We start from the raw sequence: 24296 nt of genomic DNA on the forward strand, positions 1-24296 counted from the left end.
GGGAGGACTGAATGGGACCCTGAGGGACCCTCACAGCTCCGTCCAGGGCACCCTGGGAGCAGTCACTAAATAATTATAGCATAAATTCATGAATAAACTACAGTAGAGGAAGGAAAAAACATTTCCAATAAAGGAAATGTGCCATGTTTATAGTTTTTTTTTCCTCTCTGAGTAGTAATATTATGAGGTAAACTGTCTATAAACGGCTGCTGTTATTCTCTTCTACACTTTTCACATTTTTGAACATGAGCATAGGTGTGAATTACTGGATGCTAAGAAAACAACCTAAGACGTCAATAACCAAGGATCGTCTCTGAGTAGCAGCACCACAGTAGTCTTATTTTCTTTGCTTTTCTCTATTTTCTAAAATAAAGATTATTTTCATTAAAAATGTTATTAAAAACAAAACTTGGGGATGGGCTCCCCTCTCAAGTTCTAGATCTCCACAGAAGCCATCCCGAGAGCTGCAGGGCCTTCCACAGACGACTCTGAACCAGACACAGGAGTTCTGCTCACTGATGGGAGAAGGGAGACACAGTTGTCACCCAAGATTCCCAGGTGACCCTCCCCTTTGGACATGGTTGGGACAGGGTGCCGCAAAGCCACAGTAGCAGCTATTATTGCATCTGAGATTTTTCAATATCAGTTTTTAAAATTCTGTAGTCCTGGGATTAAACCCAGGGGTATTTTACGACTAAGCCACATCCCCAGCCCTTTTTGAGACAGTGTCTCATTAAGTTGCCTAGACTGGCCTTGAACTTGCAATCCTCCTGCCTCAGCCTCCCGAGTCACTGGGATTACAGGCATGCGCCATTGCATCCCCGGCAGCATCTGAGAAAGTCTCCATGCCTCCTCCTTCTGTCCTTCCTTCTGTCATTTCCTCTAAGAACCTACTTCTGAGTGCAGGTGGCCCTGAGCCTTCCGTCCTCTCCACCAAGGCCGAGCCCTTTAAGGCATCTAGAGTCTTTCTCCTGTGTTACAGTATGCTCATGTGACCAGAGTCAAGCCAATCAGAGACCTCCCTGGGATTTGGCAGCTATAGATCTGGGAACAGCAGCTCTTTGTGGATAGGCACTATTACAGTGGAAGGAAGTGAGGCCGGGCTGCTGTGCCCTTTGTGCCTGCCCTGTGGGGTGGACTATCCAAAGCCATGTGTTAACAGCACTGTCCCAGCCCTGCAGCCAGATAACTTGACTTATCTAAGCTCATCAAACTCTCTGTCTTAAGTTCAGTGGTACTTGAAAACTTGCTATGGAAAAATTTTGACTGAGGAGGAAAATATGAAGTTTTACTATGTAAGTGCTTATTTTGTGCCTGGTACCCTGCTACTCTTCCACCTAGCAACCCGTCCATCACCCCCGTCTTTCATCTATCCAGTCAATGAGGAGCCACCAATTACCAAGTGTGAGCACTTCACTCAGCTCTGGGGGCACAACAGTGACCCAAACAATCTTTTGCTTTAGGGAGCTCACATGGTGATAAAAACCACAGAATAAAAAAAAATTATTTTTACACTAACTAAAATATGTAATTGAGATCTGCAAATAGGTGATAAAATGGAAAGAACACAACTACGAGAAAGTGGTGGCTGTGAGAGGCGTCTAATTTTAGACATGGGGCCTCTCTAAAGAGCTGACCTCGGGGCCCCTGCAGAGGATGAGGGGATGAGCTCTGAGGCTAGAGCTGGAATTTCCAGGAGGAAACAGAATGTACAAAGGCCCTGAGCTGAGACAGGAAACAGCCTGACTGGTTCTGCGGCCAGAGGCAGAGTGAGGAGAGGAGGAGATGGGGGAGGAGGAGGAAGACCCCAAGACCTCAGGGTCTCCAGGACACCAGGGACAGGTCTGTACTTCACGCTGAGCACAGTAAGACACCAGTAAAGCAGGTTAACTCAGAAAAGTGAGATTAACTGGATTTGGCTTTTAAGAGAAAAATCACTCTTAATTCATGAAGAATGAAAACACAGGGAAGGGAAAAGTCATTGGGGACAATGATGTAGGTGATCAGCTCCAAGCAGTGACTGCAACAATAGAGGAGGCGGCGGGGACGACAAAGAGACTCAGATGGATTGGGGACATGGGTTGGGAAATCCAGACGGCAGGATTTGGTAGTCCCTTTGAATTGGGGGTGGAGGAAGTAGACGGCATCAGAAATGACTCCTGAATTTCTAGCTAGAACAACTGCTGGAGGAGAAATCAGGCGCAGAGAGGGTAAGGGACTTGTCCAAGGTCACACTGCTGGCAAACAGCAGGTGAGGATTTCATCTGCCTCCCAAGGCCAGGATCTGAGCCATCTACCTACAGAGGTCACACTCACAGCAATCTTGTTTTCCAACCCTGCTTCCTGCCCAAAAGTCTTCCTGCTGGGAACAGAGGATTCCAGAATTTAAGTGCAGCTATTTTTTTTAAAAAAAGAAAGTTGATGAAAAAAGAGACTTTTGCTTTCTAATAATTCAAACAGAACAGTGTTGACATTAAAAAAAATCCCCAATATAATCTGGCTAGTCAGATCTGCTGCAGAGCAATGTTGCCTCTGAGGTGGTCCCAGGAAGGGCGGGCGGGGGGCAAACATGAGCTATCAGCTTAGAAGCCAGAGGAAATGGCCCCGGAGTTGGCTCAGTACTCAAAACTAACCAGTGCAGTGGATTCATCCATTTGACGGATTGATCATTAGAATGGACTAACTGGGTGGTAACTGTAGGTATGTGGGGCATGGGCTGGGGGTGGGTCACTGGGGGCATGTCCTTGGGGCTTATATTTTGCCCCTGGTTCCTCGCTCTCTCTCTGCTCCCAGATGCTGTGACCTGAGCAGCTTTCCTCTGCTGTCCCTTCTGCCATGATGCTACACCTTGCCTTGGGCTCAGAGCCATGGAGTCGGCCGACCATGGACCGAACCTCCGAAACTGTGAGCTCAAAATAAACATTTTCTCCTTTAAGTTGTTCTGGATCCCGTGTTTGGGTCACAGTGACGAAAACCAAGCACTCAACAAGCTCACCTAGTACATGCCAGAACGGAGAATGAGTCACAGTGAAAAAAAGCCAGATCCTTGCCCCCAGGGGCTCATGGGACTCAGCAGCCAGAAAATGCAAGGAGTGGAGGGGGGAGCTAATTAACCGGCCCCAAACCACGGAGCAGTACAGGGCAAGGACAAGGCTCATGCTCAGGACTTCTATTTCTAGAAACTAGTGGCTCCCCCACCTCAGAAGCTTAAAAGAGGGTACTTTGGTTCAGAATCAGAAAAATTAGTGACTTCATCAACTGGACAGAGTGCTGTATGCAGGTTCCATGGAGACAGGAGCTCAGTGCCTAGAACAGTGCCTGGCACACATCAGGGCTAACAGCACACTCAACAAATGAGCCTCGGAAGGAACAGGAGAGGGTGCAGGAGGAGGCCCTCGGCTCCGGGCCTGCCACATTTCATCCCTTCTCCCCTTGGGGGCCATCAGTCAGCTCTGTGCCGGGGTCATCTGCAGATGTGTGCCACCCCCCCAGCCGTCAGTGAATCCCCTGTGATGAGTAATCTGGGCACCTGGCACAAGGGAAGTGACCAATGGATGGATAATGAAAGAATGGAAAGGAAAGAGAGAGGAGGGGTGGGAGGGAAAGGAAAGAGAGAATCTGAACGAGTGGCAGCCGATTCAATGACCCGACTACACACAGTGGCCCCCAACTGGGCTGTTCTAGGTAAGATATCCGATGACAAAGTTGGGGAGAAGGACACCAGGGTTAGGATCACAACCACCCAAGTTCTCACCTGGCCATCAGCTCACTGGACGGTGCCGACAAATCACTCTGAGCCTCAGTTTGGGGCTCACATAAAATGGGGACCACAGGATCTCCACCCTCCCTGCCCCAGGCACAAGGCTTAAGCAGAGTAGTAGAGAGAAAATCTGGACCTTTCCATTTGCCCCGTTCCTTCCACATCCCAATGTCAGCTTTTCTCGGACTCAGTGACAGGATCGTGTCAGTCCACCTCTCAGGTTTCCACTCCCCCATCCTAAATGGGGAGGGCTCTGTGGTCCAGGAAGCTGAGATGGTACTAAAATCCAGCACCTCGTACTGCTATCTCAGTACTAGGACACAGTACCACATCCAGGCAGCCCAAGTGGCTGGGGCTGACATCCAGATCCCTCCACAAGGCTGGTGGGGTGTGTGCTGCTTTCTGAGGAGGGGGCTCCCCATTGCCAAAAAGCCAGCTGGGCCACTGGCTGTCAGCGGGGAGGGGAGGGGCTGCGAGGAAGAGAGGTGGCAGGCCACAGGACTCGTGCTGGTACCGGTGTGACCCCAAGGCCCAACTCCAGGGCAGTTTTCTGGTTTCGATCTCCCTCTGCACAACCTACGTTCCTGGGCCCACAGAGCCAGGGACTCCCAGCCAGTGGGAATCCAAGATGGTGGCAGAGATCAGGTAGCTTTCCCCTCTGTACCAAGAGCAGGCCTCCCTGGAAGCCTGGAAATGGAAGGACAGGGGAGAGGGCAAAGAGGAAAGAGCCTGTCGGGCCCACGATTAAAAAAAGAAAAAAGAACAACCCTTACCAGACCAGGGGGCATCTTAAGCTCAAAAGCCACCAGCATCGAGGTGGTGGGACCCACGGGCTCTGCCTCCTAGGCCTGACCCCAGCCGCGCTGGACACTTCCTTCAACAACTTCCAACAGAGAAACTGCTGGAGGGAAAAAAAAAAAGTGGCTACCTGCCAGTGGGCGCTGAGCTCATATCCCCAGCTGCAGCCAGAACCCGAAGCCATGATTTAACCTGGGGCACAGCAGGAGCTGAAAACTGTCACAGTGCCCCAGGGAGGCGAGGACCCTGCCTCTAGACTCCCCCTCGCCCTCCTTTTCAACCCCCAGTCCTTCGGCTGCCCCCAGGCCGGGCCCTGCCTCCACAGGCCCTGCCTCCACAGGCCCCTGCTCCTCACCCAACCCCAGGGTGAACCTGCCTTCTCACTGGTAGGAGTTTTATTTTCCTTAAAACCACTCCAGTATTCATTCCTCCTCCCTCACGCTCTGACACACACATTTCAATCATCCCCTGGTAAGCCCAGCCCCTGCGCTCAACACCCAGAGTTCCCTGAACCCCCCCAGGTTCCCAGGCAGCCTCCTCTCCCGCGCTTCCTGGGAGGGCAGCTCTGTCTTTCTCAAACTCGGGGTCTTTGCAGAGACGGTTCCCTCAGCTGGGTGCTCTTCCCTTCCCTTCCTGGCTCTCAGGGACATCTTTCCTGGCTGCCCAGGGTGAGTCTGCCCATCATGGTACCTGGTGCCAGCCTGGAGTTATGGGGCCCGGGAGAGCACTGGGGCACCCCAGGCGTGGGCTCAGGGCCCCCCACCTGTAGACTAGTCCTCACTGCCCAGTGTGGCAACAAGCCAGATGCCTACTTAAGTTAAAATCCATCACAATATAATAAAACGCAAACCTCAGGTTCCCTGTCGCACCGTGCACCTTTCAAGGGTCCCCCGCACACTGGAAAGGGCCACGCACAGCCTCCGTGGCACTGTGGGGAGTTCTGCTGGACAGCAGTCCCCCTTGGGTAACAGGAACCCAACGCCCACACTCTCGGTCTCCAGGCCACAGATGAAGGAAGAGAGGAGGAGCCGGAGGTCATACGCATCAGAATCACCACAGCAGGCTCTGAGCCAGAGGGGACAGGTCCCACTCAGGTGGGGACCGAGGGAAACGAGTGCCACCATCACTCCCGTGACCACATCCCCACACGCTGCCTCCCTTTGTCCGCAGAAAAGGCACATTTCCAGGAAAGCCACCACCAACAACTGTCCCACTTGGGGACAAAAGCTGCGGGGCTGTTTAGCTAACCCCACAGGGACAGGGACACGCCAGGAAGGCCTCACTGGGAAGAAACAGGGGAACCCGAGTGGCTTCACCTGTGTGGGATTCACATGTGTCTTCCCAAGGGAAAAATCAGATGTGGTCACAAAACCAGGAAGAGTCGAGAACAACAGAGAACCAAGGGGCCATCTCCAGAGGCCTCAGGAGCAGCCGGGGGCAAATCACCCCGTGGTGTGGAAGGCAGTGACAGATGGGCAAAGGGAAATGGCCAGACTTCCCGGGTCTGGGAGGCAGACGGCCAGGTTGGGAGAGAGACCTCATTTTGAGCCTGGCTTCCCCAGCCTTCACCCCACCGTGACTGCAGTTCATTCTGGTCATTTCTTTACCTTGCAAATATTTGCCAATGGCCTTCCATGCCTGGTGCCATGCTGCTAGGCACACAGCCTCCTCAGGGACAGGCCCCTGCCTATGTGAGCAGGTGGGCACCACCCAGTCACTCACAAGATAGTGGGTTTTGTTAAGTTTAGGTTTTGGGATGGTACCAGGCCTCAAACCCAGGGTCTTGGCCATGCCAAGCAAGTGCTCTATCTCTGAATCACCCTCTAGCTCTCCACAGGATATCTTGAAGAAGTCTCTTACTATTCTCCTGTTAAGGAAAAACAAAAGTGAATTTTTTTGTTTTGTTTTGGGTACAAGGGATACAACCCAGGGTCACTTAACCACTGAGCCACATGCCGAGGACTTTTTATTTTGGGACAGGGTCTTGCTAAGATTCTGAGGGCCTTGCTCTACGGCTAAGACCAACCTCGTGAACTTGCAATCCTCCTGCCTCAGCCTCCTGAGTCACTGGGATTACAGACATGTACCACCGTGCCCAGCTGAAGCTGAGTTTTTATAGACTCATACAAAGATAAGACTAAGATGAAAACCCTGCAAAATGATATATATATGGAATGACCCTGTTTTAGCCAACAAAAACCAGGAAGGGAACAAATGGGTACTGTCAGTTCAAATGACCAACAAGCATGAAGGGGTCTGGCAGAGGAGGTTCCCTGTGCGCAGGGGAGCAGGGAGCGCCTCTGCTTGCTGACTTAACACCCCTGTACTCACTGGGTGTGGAAAACAGTTGAAAACACCATCTCTCAGTGTCTGTGGGTATCTGTTTGCTTCCTGATCATTTCTTGCGTGGGCTAAAAAAGAAAAGCTGGCTGAAAACACATCAGGAGGATTTGCTCAAAATCAGTGAGAGAAAAGCCTGATTTGGGGGCACTGGGGACTGGGAGTGGGGGACCTCATTCTGTCTGTGGGGCAGAGCTCCCTGCTCCGTCCACAGGGTGCATGGTTTATGCAGGATCCCAGTGGGACAGCAGGTTGCTACCTGGGCCCTTCTGAAGGAGAGTGGAGGATGATTTATGGGAGAATAGACACACGAGGCAGAGCCGCCATTTGGAGGGTTTGGGAAAAATGCCAACCTCCGTGGCCTCCCCAAACTACCTCATATGGGTAAACAGAGGTCCTGAGGGATGAAGTAACTTGCCCAAGAGCTCACAGGATATATAAGGCAGAGGGGCCACTCTAGATTCCCACAGACTCTCGGGTTCTGCCTGCACTCCGTGCCTGGTCATCCACAGGCACAGATGGACAGGGCCATCCCAGCTCCACTGGACAACAGCTCCAGGAGGTGGTGGCAGGCACCTTTAGTCTACCTGCAGCACTTCCCGGGGGGATCTACCGTGGCCATGCTACAAACTGTAGCCAGGGGTATGCATTTCTTGCCTAGAAAGGGAGGAATAGACACCATACCTCCTGGCTTCCATTATCCCCCAGATTCTCTCCTGATCCTGGAGAAGATTTTGCTCCAAATCCTGCTCCTGCACGCGCGCACACACACACACACACACACACACACACACACACACCTACCTACCTACCTCTTCAGAGAGCTGAGCTCTGAAGTATGAACTGCTTTGGAGAAGCCTGTCCTCAGGCCAAACTTCAGGGTCAGGCAGAGAGAGCCAGATTAGAAGAATCCTCCAGGCTAGACCAGCTGCCCCACAGAGACCCAGGAGACCTATCTCTTCCCAGACTAGGTTTCTGGAGAGCTTGGTGGGTATTAGGTCCTTTCTGAAGCTTTCCCTAAGGGGAAGCCCCTTCCATGGCAGACCCAGACACCAGGGTTGGACATCGGCAGGACCTTGGCATCCCCCCGCCCCCAGGGGAGCTGAGCTGTCCTGCTGGCCCTTTGGGGACTCTCCGGCTTTCTAAGCAGTAGGTGGGATAAGGAATTAGGGCAGGCAGGCCAGGGAGACACTGCCACTTATTCTTCAGCCTCCAAGGCTCTGGGGCAGTTGGACACAGTAGAGAACACGCCATCCACGAGGGCCGAGCATCAGGGAGGGGTTCCTGAGGCAGGGCAGGCAGGCTGGAATCAGGGCCGAGCACCACAGTAACCATTGGACACACCCAGGGTCCCTGGTCTCTCCTCTGCCTCTCTGATTGATTCTGTGTACATGGCCCCTACACAATTTTACAATTTTTTTCTTTTTTCTCTTTTGGTACTAGGGATTGAAGCCAGGGTCACTCTACCCACTGAGCTACATTCCCAGCCCTGTTTTTGTGTTTTATTTTGAGGCAGGGTCTTGCTATTGCCAAGGCTGACCTCAAACTTTCAATCCTCCTGCCTCAGCCTCCTGAAGTCCCTGGGGTTAGAGGCATGCACCAGCACATCCCTTTGGGCCTATAAGTTTCTTAGGGAGCATATGGGGACAGGGTAGGTCCTACCTATTTCCTAACCAAAAACAAGTGGGAAAAAGGTCTTCATGCAGCTTACTGTCCAGGCCAGGTACAGATGGCATGAGAGTCTCTCTCCATACTACCAGCCTTAAAAGGCTGAGCAGAAGATTGCTTTGACTGTCTTAGAGTATTGTAAAGGACTCTGGAAACATTTATTAAAACTCAGCTTGGCAATTTCACTTCCAGGGTTTTCTTCCAACAGGTGCACAAAGATGTTCTTAGTAACAGAGTTTGTGATCATAGAACATATAGACCATTAAGGGGAAGAAGCAGGTTTCAGAACCACACATCTGGTCCCATCCTACGTGGGCAAAATGGACCATACACAGAGGAAAGTGAGGCCAGAAAATATTCAGAAAGATGAGCAAACTCCTGGGAACAGGGAGGAGGGACTTCCTTATCTCCTTCTTGGCTTTACTTTCCCCCCATGATACACACATACCTTCTGATAATTTTAGAAGAGATGGTTCCTTTGGCAAGATGCAAAATATCTGGTGCAATGGCTGCCCAACAAGGTGAATGTACTTAATGCTACTGCACCGTGACCTCAAAAACGATGAAGATGGTAAATTTTGCTATTTGTGTTTTACCATAATTTTAAGAAATAATAATAATGGCAAAAGCACAACAATGGCTCCTATAGGGTTCTTTGGAGAAATAGGTGGTTCCAGGAGCTGGAAAATAGGAGATGAGGCTATAGCGTGTGGTCATATCAGAAAGTGAAGAAATGCCCCCAAACCAAAACAGAATGAAGGGGGACCAAGCCAGAGGACCCAGGAACCAACCTGAAAGAGCTCTCAATGGCCACAACTGGAACAATCTGAGCAGCACAATAAATCATGTAACACTGAATAACAACCCAAATCACAAAAGCTTGTTTGGGGAAAGACGGATTAAAAACACAGTGGATGGGCACTTGTAGCTTTTCAAACCCAAGCAAGGGCACACCTGTAGTCCCAGCTACTAAGAAGACTGGGGTAGAAGGATTGCTTGAACCCAGGAATGGGAGACCAGCCTGGGCAACATAGTGACCCTGTCTCAAAAAGAAAGCCCAGGTAAAAATCTGCTGGGCCCACCGTCTGCAGACACCTCAGGCAAGTTTTATAGCCCAGCCCAGCTTCCTCCTGCTGTCCTTGGTACCAGCAGGGGAACAGACACTGGGCACAGCTCCAGTACTGCACCTGTGGGTAAGCAAGCAATGAATCAGGGGTGGCTCCTGCGTTTGTAGCTTTAGCAACTGGGTGGGTGATGATACCATGTACTGACATGGGGAGAGAGCATGAAAAGACAGCATGCACCTGGGTATGTCAGGGACAGAACAAGAGCCTGCTGGAGACATGTTCATTCCTGAGCTGCCTTATGATCTTTAAGTAGACAGGTTACCGGGCAGGAGGAGGTGCTCCTGCTGTATCTCCCAGGCCCTCCATTCCCACAGAGCTCTCTGACCAAGGAATAGCCTGGTTCCCAGCTTCCACCCGGCTTTTGAGCTCCATGGCCTGCCTGACCCCAAGATCCAAATGAGCTGCCAGGAAACTCATCGACCACCCAACTCCGGCCGCATCGTGCATGACTTTGTGATTCAAACATCGCTTGGCCCAGAATCTGCTACACCCAGGGCCTGGAATGAAAAGACCCCAGTCCTGACTGCCACCACAGAGCTCTCCAGGGCAAAGAAGTCCCGGCAGCCAGCCTCCATCATCCCGGAAACACCGCACCCCTCTCTCAAGGACTGGCATGAAGGAGCTGAGTCTCCTACACCCCGCAGATCATTGGAGATTACGCAATCCCATGGGGGTGAGATCATCTGCAAAGATGGCTCTGGACAAGAGAGGAGGTGAAAAGGCCCAGTGTGGAGTCCAGCATGTTGGGTTTGAACCTCAGGTCGGTCCCTGATATGAGCTCTGTGACTGTCACTGGACACCTGCCCCCAGCACTGATGTGAATGTGAGGAGAGGCGCTTCCTGTCTGAGATTTCAAGGAGGGAGGAGGCATGGTGTGTTGGGCTGGGGGACAGGAGGAGCCCTTGGGTTCTTCAAAGTCTCCAAGACCATGACTTTGAACCTGTGACTCTCATGACAGGTTCTTCCTGTGTGGCAGAGAACTATTGGGCAAGAAGATGGGTAGGGAGGTGGATGGAGATGTAGCTCATTACCAAACTGTGTGTGAGTGTGTGTGTGTGTGCGCGCGCGTGCGCACGCGCACGCATTTGTGCACACAACTGTTGGCTGGTGGCGAAAGCTCAGGGAACCTCTGTCCCACAGAGCAGTTTCCTTTGACCTTCACATCAGCCCCACCCTTTCTGCCTGTGTTTAAAGAACTGGCCCACGCCACAGTCGTGAGGGCTGCTGGGGCCTAGGAGAGTTCAGGGGTATGTCAGTGCAGAAGTCTCCTGTGGGACCCCCACTCCGCCCCCACCCCATGACAGAAACCTCTTATGTTGGTGTCATTTCCCATGCAAGAATCTCTCCTGGGGAAAATTCCTAAGAATTCGAATAGCCTTGAAAACAAAATTAGCCACTATTCTATCTAACAGCCAGCAGCTGGAATTAACCCATATCATATGCACTCAATAAAACATTAACAAATAAATGATAAATGTAAGTTGGGAGCAGGGGCATGTGCCTGTAGTCCCAGCTACTTGGGACTGAGGCTGGAGACTGAGGCAGGAGAAATCATCTGAGCCCAGGAATTCAAGGCCAGTCTGAGCAACACTGCAAGACCCTGTCTTGTAATTAATTAATTACTTATTTTTCTCTGAGTGGTGGGAACAGAAGAAGTGACTATGTCCCCTTCTCTTTCTGTTTTTCAAAGTATCCATATATAATGAATTTGTGTTATTTTTTCATACAACAGCTAGAGTCCAACTTTTCTTGTTCTTTTTCTTTTTTCCTCTCCCAAATACTGGGATTTGAGTCCAGGGGTGTTCCACCACTGAACTATACCCCCAGCTCTTTTCAAAACTTTTTTTTTTTTTTTTTGAGACAGCTCAGTTGTTGAGGTTTGGACTCAAATTTGCAATCCTCCTGCCTCAGCCTCCTGAGTCTCTGGGATTATAGGAGTGTGCCACCACTCCCAGCACGAATAGATCATTTTAATTTTAAGTATGAAAATAGTGCATTCACAAGACCTGAGTGGGGACAATATTTCTGCCAAGCCCTGATTTTCTTATGCTCCATAAGCACTGCTACCCCTGATACCTGGCACTGCACACTCTCCGTGTGTAGTAGTTGATCAGTAGGTTGGTGGGTTGCAATGAGAAGACAAAATAAAGGGAGGAAGACAACATGGCATAGCAGAAGAGTAGACTGAGACTTATTTCTAAACTCCAAAGCTACCACTTACCAGCTGTGTGATTTTAAACAAGTTGCTTAATAATTCTGTGCTTTCATCTCCTCAAGAACAAAATAGCAAAAATGTTAATAACTTCTCTATAGGTTTTTGTGAGAAGTGATACTACATTTTTAAATACTATGTAGCATCTGCTTCACAGCCAAAGCTTGCAAAAAAACTGGCTATTGTTACTGTGATAAGCAAATGCATGACCAGCACAGTCAGGCTACCTTATTTATAAGGCTGTAGCCCCCAGGACACTTATTGGAACCACACTGACACTAGGGCCCAGCCAGCTGCTGCTGTCACCCCCTCCTGCCATCCCGTCCCCAAGATCAGAGAGCATCTTCCCTTGGTCCTAGCCTGGGTGAAGCTCGCCCAGGGTTTGTGCGCGGCATCTTCTTTTGACCCCTCACCCCCGCCCCCTGAGCCGTGTACCTGCGCCACCTCGGGCCTCACGTTGAAGGTATCCAGCCAGTCGCTGAAGCGCGGGTAGCTGTTGAGCTCCGGGGTCCTGTCGCTGGGGGGCACGCTCAGCTTGCACTGCCGCTGCTTGCAGATGTAGCGCACCAGCTTCGCCTGCGGGGAGTCCAGGAGAGGGAGGTCATGTCCATGGGTGGCAGGAGCACCAGGCAGCCCCAAGTGAGCACGGCCCAGGGCAGGCCTGACCTGGTCCCTTTTGTGGCCACTCACACAGCAAATGGGAAGAAGGGCCCAGGGGAGCAGGCAAGGAGCCCAGGAGCCACCCACCACCCGCTGCTGCACCCGAGGATGGCCAGTGCAGCCCTGCCCTCCGGCCCCTGCTCCCTGGGGAGGAAAAGAGCAAGAAGGGTCAGAACAGAACCTGGTTAGACGGACGCAGGCCCTCTGCCTCATGGGGCAGCGGAGCTGGAAACGGACACCGTGGGAGACGTGGGGGCTCAGGGAGGACGGGCCACCTTCTAACCAGGACACTCAGCCTAGCTTCAGGCTGCCAGGGTTGGCATGCAGGGCTCAGTCACACGCAGGTGCTGTGGCTTTGGACAAGTTACTTAACCCCGGGAAAGCCTCCATTTCCTCCTCCAGAAAATGGGATAATAACAGAAGCTCCCTCTCAGTGAAGTTAAGAGGAGACACAGCACCTAGCACATACCCCGCGCATGTGACCACCCAAAGTTCTGGCTGTGACCGCTGGTGAGAGTCCCGGACCCGGGTCCCTAAGTATGCATTCGGGGATTCACACCCGAAAAGTTCACAAATTCCAGACAGTGGACAGACTGAGGCCAAATGACAAGCAATGGCTCCAACAGGTGCCCCATGCTGGATGGAGGGAGGTGGTGGCAAGACACACAGGAGGGGACACCTGGGACTGGCTGTACAGACGGGATTGTTCCAGCAGGAGGTCAGCCAGGCGACTCGGCAGGCTGAAGTGAGCTCACCACCCAAAGAGAACCAGGGAGCCGCCTGGCTTGACCAAGATGAAGTGACCCAGAGAGCAGTAAGAGCTTCATGAGGTGGTAACAAGACTCTAGTGGCCTGACTTCCAAGCTTCCCCCAAAGGTAAGTGCCACCTTCAAAGTCTGGCACAGGAACCTGCCCCTTGGAGACATTCCCAGGTCCCACTGCCCTGGACAGCAGGCTGCTGTCTGGCTAACTCATCCCTTCTCCTTTCATGTGTAAACTTCTCAGTATACTTCTCTAAAGAACAAGGACTCTTGTTAATGCACATGCTAAAAAAAAATCATCATTTTAAGCCAGTGCAGTGGCGCATACCTGTAATCCTAACAGCTCAGGAGGCTGAGGCAGGAGGATCCTGAGTTCAAAGGCAGCCTCAGCAATGGGGAGGCCCTAAGTAACTCAATGAGACCCTGTCTCTAAATACAATACAAAAAAAGGGCTGGGATATGGCTCAGTGGTTAAGCGCCCCTGGGCTCAATCCCTGATACAGAAAAAAAAAATAATAATAATTTTATATTTCAAATATCTAAAAAGGCTCCCAATTCCCAATAAGGACAGAAGTTTACCATCAATCATTTTGGGACCACGAACACCTTTAGTGGTCTGGGGAGGCCCTTATCTCTAAGAACAAGGCTTGTTCCCCCGCCCACTTTATAGTACTAGGGATTGAACCCAGGAGGGCTCTACCACTGAGCTATATCCTCAGACCTTTTAATTTTTATTTTGAGAAAGGCCTTGCTAAGTTGCTGAGGTTCTCCTCAAATTTAAGATCCTATGGCCTCAGCCTCCTGGCTCACTGGGAAAATGTGTGTACCGCAGCACCCAGCAGAACAATACTTGTTAAATGCATACAACAAAAATCAGTTATATTTAAATTTATTTTTTCAAGATACTACTTAATATTGTGATGGAGTAATAAAAGCTTCCTGGTTTTTTTGTTTATTTTGTTTGTGGTGGGGATTGAACCCAGGGCCTTGTGCATGCGAGGCAAGCACTCCACCAACTGAGCTATAGCCCCAGCTTTAAAAGCTTATTTATTAAAAGTCTTAAATAATATCTAACAGTGAGTCTTATAGTTGCAACAAAATTTGGGGCCAGATAGCTTTTTTCACAACTGTAACGAGGTATGAAAATATCTGGGACCCCTCCTGGTGGCCGAGTCCAGGTATCTGCTGACTGTACCTTGTCACCTACAACCTGATTAGATGACAGACTAAACTTCAAATAAGGTGAAGGGAAATAAAGGTGCAGTTTTATTTCTGATCCATCTTCATGGACCCCCCCCTAATTTCTACCCACAGACCCCAGACGGAGAACCCCCATGGTTAAAGAGATGTGTGAAATGAGACATACAATGACAATAAAAACCAGCCACCATGTCACCCTTTCTGGAATTTCCCCCAGACTCCAGTTTGGTCCTACCTCCAATTTAACAACCCTGATTGAGCCCTCCTGGGGTCACTGGCTGCAAACCCTGTAAATCCTGCTCCGTTTAGGGTGCCAGAAGGGTCAGGAGCACGTGGGAGCCACTGCTAGAGAGGGGACACTCTGCTGTATGGTTCTGATGGGTGGCAAGGGCACCAACACAGAGGCAAGGCCAGGGCATGCCTGCGGCTGGAGCCAGTGCCGCCCAGGACAGACATCGCTAATCCAACACTGCACAGGCTTCCAATGTGACCAGACATTGCTAATCCAACATTCTGTGCTGAGGCTCACAGCTATCAGTAGCCACATGGGAAGTCCATTTGCTAGTCTATAAGGAAACCTGAGCCTCTGGGAACATTCTTCAGGATAAACATAATTGTCCAAATGTCACTTTTATCCGGAAAGTCTAAGTAGGGGGTCTCACATCTGTCTTTCAGGTTCCTACCCATCCTTCCCAGTATAACCAGAGGCAAATTCCAAAATTGGGGCCCGGCCTCCCCTACCAGGATCATCTCCATTCCACCCCACCCCTGTCTCTGCCCCACCTCCAGGCACACACCCACCTACCAGCTGTTCCTCAAATACTTGCCTAGTTTCCTACCCTGGGGCCTCTGCTCAAAATGTCCTTTCTGTCCAGGGGACCCTCCCTTCACCAAACACTTTCCAGGCCCAGTCAGGATTAGAATTTCGTTCCCCTCTTGGCATCAGTCGCCCAGACAGTGGTGGGCCTCACAGCTCTCAGTGGGTTCCCCCCACAGACCTGAGCTCCCAGGCACGAGACCACACACACTTCTGAGCTGAGCAGAGCCAGGTTCAGATCTGTCGTTTACAGGTTGTGCAACCTCAAGAAAGTTAATTCGCTCCTCTGAGTCTTGGTTCACTCCTCTGCAAGACAGGAATGACTCGCTCATACTGAACTCTAGGATGGAAACCCCCAGATGACAAGGTCAGGTCCCCCATCATCCATCAGAGGAGGAACTGTGTCCTCCCCTTGCATCTCTGTCCTCACGTGCCTGTCACTACATCTGCAGTGACACGTGATCACGACACGTGTTCATAAACGGCAGAGGAAGGAGACATGCTTTGTCCCCGTGTTTCCCACAGCCAGTCTGTCCCTCTGCTCCCGATGGCTCTGAAGCCACAACTGCAAATTCAAAACCAGTCATTTCCACATTAACTGAAAAGGCTGGGCTCCTGGCGTGATCCATCTGTCACCAGTATGGGGGTTCTCAGGCCACCCCTCTGGGAGGGATTGATAACATATCTGTTCTGCACAAGACTTTGGCGTTGGCTGGCCAATACACACAACAGCCAGTTTAGCTTGGCCAGTATGAGGTCTTCTCCAGTTCAGGCCCTTCCAACCTACCCATCATCCCTTGCAGTTTCAAGACACTCATCCCCCTGCCAGACAGGCTCTTCCCAGGGGTCCCTTGGCCTCCAACTCAGCTGAGACACCCCTTCCTCCAGGAAGCTTCCACAGCCCCCAGGCACCAGCCTAGATTATGAATGTCAGTTCTAATTTTTTTTTTAACCTGTCTGCTTCCTTCTTTGAGTTGAAATCCTGGAGAGACCAGAGGCCCCAATCTGAATTCCAGGTCACCACCAGATCCCCCAAGAAGCAGCACAGTGCCTGGCACACTGTTTGCTATTTTAGACCCTTGGTTGAATGAGATGACGGGGTGAACACGCAATGCAGGCTGGAGCTTAGACAGGTTCCAGGTTTATCAAAATGCCATCGGGAAAACAAATGCCCAGTGGGAAAATGATGAATCAGGAGCGTGAGCATCTCAAACACCACAACAAGTTCCCCAGAAAAGGAATGAGAGGTTGATTTGTTTGATGTTTTGTTCTGCAGGGTGGGAGATTTGAACCCAGAGCCTCACATGTGTTAGGCAAGTGCTGTCCCACTGAGCTACATCTCCAACACCCCCTTTTTACATTTTATTTTGAAACAGCATCTTGCTAAGTTGTCCAGGGGGGCTCAAACTTGTGAGTGTCCTCAGTCTCCCAGGTTGCTGGGACTGCAGGTGTGCACACTGCCCCCAGCTTGTCCCTTTTTTTTTTTTTTTCTTAAAGACTTTTAGAGATCCCTGCTAAAGAGCCCAAGGAAGGCCCAAAGGCAGGTCTGTGCAGAGCACGAGCTGACTCCTCACTGCACCCAGACAATGCACACACCCGGCCAGCCACGCCGAGGAACCGGGAAGACACCAGTGCACGGTGGCCCTTTTGCTAGTGGGTCTCAAGTCCTGGCAGCGGCTGCCACCTGCAGACCTGGGTTCTGCTGAGGAGCACAGCTCCCCCTGACTCCCAAAGGATGGATCCCTGGCGCACAGAGGCTCCCCATCACAGCGAAATAGAACTGTTCTTTACTCTGCAGAAAGCCCTGGTGTTCACAGATGGACCAAAGGTTACTTTCCCAGACAAAAGGCAGAGGGGCCAGCCAGGCCAGCCCAGGGGCCCACCAGGAGAGCTTCCATCTGCAGCATCATCCTCTCTGAACCACAAAAACTGCAAAATATCAATTTTCCCCAATAGAAAAGCACCTTTGGTTCCAGCGATGGGACCTGCAGCCAGGGAGTCGGGAGGACTCTGGCTGCAGAAGGGGGCCTGGGCTCAAGCAGTCTCCCGGCCCCAGTATGCCTTGTCTTGGGAGCGTGTATCCATCCCTCCCTCGCCACTCAGCCCGCCTCCAGGGAAAACCGAAGAGCCCATGAGCAGGCAGCAGGTACCGCCCAATCCACCGTGCACAGAAAGTAGCCTGACTGCGATACCCACGCTCCGGTCCAGCTTTGACATTTAGCTGAACTTCAGTCTCACCTATAAAGAGAGTGTCAATTTATAGAGAGTGGGGCCAAGTGAGCTGCCACTTACATAAGTGCTCGGCACAAGCAAGAAAAATAAAGGTCCCCCACGTCACCGTTGGTTACTTCAGTCACACCCAGGAGGCAGCACAGCTCCGGGAGGAAAACCTCTAGCTCAAAGCCCCTCGCCACTGCACAGGCAAGAGATGTTAACCTGTCGGCCTCAGTTTTTCCATCTGTAAAATAGGGCTGATCTACTTAAAAGCTGCTGTGACCGCTCACCGGAGAGAATATGGATGTAAAATATTCAGCACAACGCCTGGATTGAGGGAGACGCCTGCTTGGTGGTGGCTGTAGAGGGTGGTGTCCTCATCAAGTTGTCCTTAGGTCCTCTCTTATGACCTCCTAGCCAGGATCAAGCCCATATCTAAGACGCTAAGAATGCTGAAAGCTAGTGGTGGCCTCGGGGATGATGCAGGTGGAACTCGGGGATCAGGCACATTCATTTGAAAAGCAGGACCTGGGCTGGTCCAGTTAGCTCCAGGGGCCCTCGAGGCCCTGGCCTCTGCCCTCAGCACCAGGGGGCGTGACCTTTTGTGGCATGTCATCAGCTTTGGGAATGCTGTTCGCCCAGAAGAGCACCTGCACCCCTAACCTGGCCTCCTCACCCACCTCGAATGTCACCTGCCACTCCAGCGGCTCCAAGCATGATCTGATCACCAGCCTCCCCAATGACGGCTGCCAAGAGCCTCACTTCAGTGACGGCGAGACCTGGGATCACCCCTGAAGAGCGTGGGCCTAGCAGAGCGGATGCGGTGCAGAGGGGACACCAGCCAGGCCTCACCCAAGCACACGCCAGCGAGCGAGAGAAACTTCCACAGGGAAAAGAAGCCGCTCCTGGAACTGCCAGCGTCCCCCGAGACATGGAGGCCTGACCCACCTGCTCCCTCCAAGCTGATCTGGGAGGCCAGCTCCTTGAGGCCACAGAACCACCCCTGTCTTGGAGGCTGCCAGAGAGAGCTGGAGCCACAGCAGTGGCCACCCTGCCTCCCAAAGAGAGGCCATGCTGGCTGGGAGAGGGTTCCCAGCAGAAGGCTCTTGCAGGTTTCCACGGGGTGGATGGCTGGCTGGGGACCAGCCCTTGTCACAGACTGGACGAGGGGATCAGTGGTAACAGGCGAGCATGCCACCCCTGAGCACGGTGTGCCCACGCCTCCTGCTGCACCTGCCACGCCATTAGTTCACTGCTACACTCCCCCAAAAGGAGGCAGCGGGTCGGCTGCCAGGCAGACCTCTGCTCCACCCTGGGCACCATCAGTTACCAGCTGTGTGGGAGAGACTAGTTTAATTTTCAGTTGTAGTTGAAAACAATACCTTTACTTATTTATTCTCACGTGGTGCTGAGGATCGAACCCAGGGCCTCGAACGTGCTGGGTAAGCGCTCTACCGCTGAGCCCCAGCCCCAGCCCCAGAGACTAGTTTAATTTATCTCAGTCTCCTCATCTGTGAAGTGGACCACCGAATTCCCTGCAGACTCCAGTCTGCGAGTGCTTGGTTCAGCGACCAGAGCACACAAAGTGCCCCCGAAACAGGACCCCGTGAGCACCACCCTGCTCAGCCCACCTGCTCCTCAGTGAACAGAAGCCTCCAGACCTTTGGTGGGGTCACCGGGTCACACCCTGCCCAGGCTTTCTTGCACCTCTGCAGAAAACACCTCTTTCCTGACAACACACTTTACAAACTGAGTCAAACTCCACCCTGAAATTGCAGGGTCTGGTTCAGGGAAGTCCCTTCTGTGAGTGACAACTCACAAATCCATAATATGGGCTTGTAACCTTAATGCTGCCTTGGACGTAGGCTGCTACAGAACCCGCTCAGTGGCCCAAGTCTCTGTGTCTCTAAAGCAGGGCAGGAGATTGATCTGTGGCGACAGATGTGACAGATGTTGAAACAGACAAATGAATCCCAGGCACAGGCTGAGACGGAGGCCAGATTCCCATGTACAGCGGCAGACTCCCTCAATTATGGAAATCACGTCGATACTCAATTGTCAATCAGGTAGAGTTAATAAGCTCCATCAGCCAGATGCAGTGGTGCATGCCTGTAATCCCAGAGGCCCTGGAGGCTGAGGCAGGAGGATCACAAGTTGAAGGCCAGCCTCAGCATCTTAGCGAGGCCCTAAGCAACTCGGCAAGACCCTGTCTCAAAATAAAATATTAAAAAGGGCTCAGTGGTTAAGCACCCTTGGGTTCAAGGCACGAAAAACAAATAAACAAACAAATAAATAAATCTCCATCTGTACAGTCCCGCAGCGCTTCTCTCTATAAATCCTCAATGATAACTCCAGGAGGTAGGAATGAGAGCAGGTGTCTGACAGCACATGGTGACATCCTACTCTTCAGAAACCTCAGAGCTGGCGATATCCCTGACAACTGTCATTCCCTTCACAAAATACAGTCCTGTGTAACTGAAAACATTATAGACTCTTCCTGGCTTTTGTCAAGATCTATGGACTCAAGGTTGAGAGCAAAACAGGGGGACACTGGGTGCTAGGCAGCCATCGGGGCTAAGAAGGCCTGCCCACCCTGCAGGTGGTGATGCACACCATTCTGAGTGCCATCTCGGCACCATGACACGCTGCTTATTATTTATTAGTCACTGAGAAATAGTGAAACCACGGGTTAAAGCCCCCCAGACACACGGGTGTGTTTTACTATGTCCATCTTACAAATGAGGACACGGAGGCACCAAGAGCTTTATGACTTTTTTTTGAGTCTCATGGCTAAAGAAGGGATTGAATTTAAATGCTCCTGTCTCTATGTGCCACACCATCTCCCAAAATAATGACCCCCGCTACTTACAGCCCTTGGCTCGTCCACACTGCTCTGAAGGGGACAAGCAGGAAGGCGGAAGGGGGGGGACCTTCCTCTCTTGCAACCCCAAGCCCCAAATCCAGCAATACCCAGACTGTTCCAGTCGGCAAACCCTGGGATAAAAGCTGCAGGCTTCCCCACGCCCTCCTGGGTCTAGTCACACAACAAGGTGACGGCCACTGCCCCTGACCTGTAAGGACCTACCTTTGGGCTACACCTGAGCCTTGGACTCCAAATGAACACTAAATCCATGAAAACCATCACCCGTCTGCCTGGTCCTGTGGCCACCCGTTTCAAGACCCCAGTCGGCTTTGCAGAGTGAGGTGCAGCCCTGGTGGCCAGCCTGCTCAGGCACCCCTTTCTTCTCGGTCTGCTCAAGTGCTCCAGCAGGCAGGGACAGCTACTGGGCCAGTTCCAGCTCACCAGCACCCACAGGACCCTGCCTCCTTCCTCTCAGGCAAGTGGACACCCCCATGGTCCTTGGGAGTGCCAAGTCCCCATCTGTAGCATCCCAAACCTCTGGCAGTCCCCAAAGCTCTCAGGACTTCCTCCAGCCGTCCCTGCAGGGTCCCTGATGCTGCGGCCCCTGTCCTTCCCCTTCCCCGCTGCCCTGCCCAGGTTGATGTTCCCTTCCGTCCTCCATCTCCTCCCCAAAGCTGGAGGGTGCTCCTGGGGACTGCCTGCCAGCCTAGCCAGCTAAGCAGTCTGGCCTGGACGCCACGGCCAACTTGTTGCAAAATGATGTCTGAGAACGTAAGGAGGCCCTGGGGGTCACCGGGCCGCTGACGGCTCCACGCGCACGCGCGGACTGACCACGTGCTTACACTCAGAGGGCACCAGAGGCCGCCCTGGGCTCTGTGCGCACCCCTTGAGGGTCCCCAGAGGGGCTGACGCTCGCAAGCTCAGGGGCAGAATGAGGGAGCACCCTGGAAAGTGGGGCGATGAGGGGAGAAAAGAGGAGCAACCTCGGTCCCTATACCGAGCCTTTCGCAACAGCCACCCGCCGGCTGCTCTCCCCGGGAAGCTGCCAGACGTGTGCATTTCTGCAGAGGCAGCCTCCCTGCCAAGCCTCCCACCAGCAATCCTCCTTGACGTCAAACTGGGAGTCGGGGAACTTCAAACACAAACAAACAAGTCTGCCCCAGACCACAAGCGGAGACGTTCCCAAGGAGGCCGGGGTGAGAGCAGTCGCAGCTGGGACCCTGGGACTGGGGCTCCCCGCCCTGCCCCGGGCTCCCCAGGGCTGAACTCCAGACCTGAAGACAAGCTGCAGATACGAGCCTCGGCCCAAGGCTGGGACAAAGCCAGGTCACTCTTTGGCCTTTGTGGATGGGTGTGAGTGCATGCCAGGGCCAGGGGGTGGGCACGCAGGGACCTTGTCCTGAAGCACTGATAAGTCAGCTAGCTCCTCTGCGCCAGGAGCACCCTCATAGTCAGGGAAAGGAGGCCCAGTGGGATAGAAGCACTCACCAAGTTTCCTAGGAAACCTGGGACAGGAGCGGGGCAGGGGGGAGGCCAAGGATAAGACTTTCCTTGGAGACACCTGCTGCTCCGTCTCATGCTGACGGAGTCTGTGAGTCACAACAGGACTCTAAGAAGGAAGTCACCTGGCCAGGTGATTACAGGTGGCACACACCTGTAATCCCAGCGACTCTGCAGGGTGAGGCAGAAGGATCACAAGTTCAAGGCCAGCCTCAGCAACTTAGCCAAGCTTGTCTCAAAAATAAATTAAAAAATTTTAAAGAGCCGGGGAGTAAGGCTCAGTAGAACGTTCCTGAGTTCAATCCTCAGTACACACACACACACACACACACACACACACACACAGCATTTGCCTGACCTAAATGTCCTAAGACAGCATCTACCTGAAAAGCCAACAGCAAAACAAATAAAAAACTGCTCTTAGACCAGTGCAGTGACACACACCTGTAATCCCAGCAGCTCAGGAGGCTGAGGCAGGAGGATGGCGAGTTCAAAGCAGCCTCAGCAAAGTGAGGTGCTAAGCAACTCAGTGAGACCCTGCCTCTAAATAAAGTACAAAATAGGGCTTGGCGGGGGGGCTGTGGTTGGGTGCCCCTGAATTCAATCCCTGGTACTGCCTCCGCCCATGAAAATGCTCTTCAGAAAGCAACACTGACCTTCAAAAGTCCTTGAAATAATCTGCCTTGGGTCTTTCAAAGTTTGCTTCCTGCCTCAATTCAATAGGATGAGCCCTGCACCTGCTCTGTGTTTTTAGTGCCAGCAGTCCTTGAGGACCAGGGGGACAAAGTGGGCTAAGTCAACAGTGGGAAAACAAGACACCCACTCTCCCCCCAACTCCCCTGGGCTGAAGTGACTGCACAATATGAGGGAAGAAGCACGTCCATCCTTCATCCAGTCACTCAACAGCCAGCAAGTATCCTCCCCAGTGGTGGTCCCATCACATGGTCTACAGCTTGAGGGACTCACGGGTGGGGGCCATGGTGTGTCCACAGAGGCACCAGGCTGAGGGATGTGGGAGGCCACGCAGCGGTCGGAGGGGTACGCCCACCCTCTGCACATCCATGACTCAGCGGCCTCAGGGTCCAGTGCTTCTGCTGGGAAACCAAAGGGACAGTGGCCCAGGTGTCAGGGCTCATAACCAGATCCCTCATCCACAGAGCCTGGGTGTCCATTCAGAGGCTCCACGTGGCCGTCTGAAGTTCAGCAGGCCCACAGGACACAGCCACAGAGCTGGTCTACTCTTGAGCTCCTCAGTCACAACAGATGATCCTGGAGAATTCCTGACCCTCCACAGTAGAAGGGACCCGGTGTGAAGTACCAAGCAGAGACGCAGAAAAAGGCAGAGGCCACACCTAATGGCAAAAATGGAGCCTGCCCCGACCTGTCTCAAGTCTCCCTTCCAGAGAGGGACGAGGGAAAGCAAGGTACTTCAAACTCTGACCAATCAGCAGCACCTGCCACAAGTAGGTGAGGAGGAGATCGTGCAGGATGCTGGACAGAGAAATGGACTTCCTTGCAGGGCATGTGACTATTTGCTTAGCAACTGAGGTCATCACAGAAAAGGATGTGCAGGGGGACAGGAGTCAAGGGCAGGTGAGTGCCTGACACTAATGCCAAGGCAAGTCTCCTGAGTGATAATGGGTGCCCCCTAGGCATGGCTCATTATCTACCTAGTATCCACTTCACTCCTGGCTGCTTCCCGGCTCACAGAGCCAACCTGTGTCTGGGGCAGCACCATGGCCGGGGGTGAACTGGTCTGAGTCCGTGGTTCTCAGCCAGTTCCTACACTGTAGGCCCGACAGCCCCAGCCTCAGAGATTCCAATACAGTTGATCTGGGTGGTTTCCCAGCAGGGCTGTCATGATGACCCAGTCGCCACTTCCAATCTCCCTACATGTGACAGCTCTGGCTATGTTTGCTGGGGAACTGCAGAGAAGACGTGGCACAATCTCTGAGGCGGCCCACCACCACCCGCTCCCTTCGAAGACGGACAGCGGCAGCAGCTGTCTTGCAACCATTAGAACAGCCAAGAGAATCAGAGAATCATGGCTGCCAACAGCACTCCTGCTGAATCAGTGCAGGCATGCCACCAACTCCAAACTTCTTATTTGTAGGAGAAACATAATGGCCTGTTTAAGTTACATTTCTATAATTTGCAACAAAAGTAGTCCTTTCTAACCTTTATTAAGGCCATTCTATTCCAAACCTCCTTCTAAGACTAATGTTTCTTGTTGGCTTCCAGAAAATCTACAAGAGGATAAAGAGGGTCTCCTTTCATTTGGGTGGGGGGAGGGGCACATGCTATCCAAAAGTATTCTTCCAAAAGTTCTTCAAAATTCCAAGGAGCAGTTAATTTTTTATCAAGTTCAATTTATCA

General features: G+C 52.2%; 1 protein-coding gene across 3 annotated transcripts in view; it reads right to left on the minus strand.

Annotated features, from left to right (window-relative positions):
- Ksr1 (kinase suppressor of ras 1) overlaps nt 1–24296 on the minus strand; it is a 150057-nt gene that overhangs the window by 55919 nt on the left and 69842 nt on the right. For all 3 annotated transcript variants that reach the window (XM_077801335.1, XM_077801334.1, XM_026388759.2), the window contains exon 2: nt 12341–12481. In XM_077801335.1, the coding sequence (XP_077657461.1) occupies nt 12341–12481 (141 nt within the window). The remainder of the gene's footprint in view (nt 1–12340; nt 12482–24296) is intronic.

Source organism: Urocitellus parryii, chromosome 7, assembly GCF_045843805.1.
Source record: "Urocitellus parryii isolate mUroPar1 chromosome 7, mUroPar1.hap1, whole genome shotgun sequence".
NCBI lineage: Eukaryota > Metazoa > Chordata > Mammalia > Rodentia > Sciuridae > Urocitellus > Urocitellus parryii.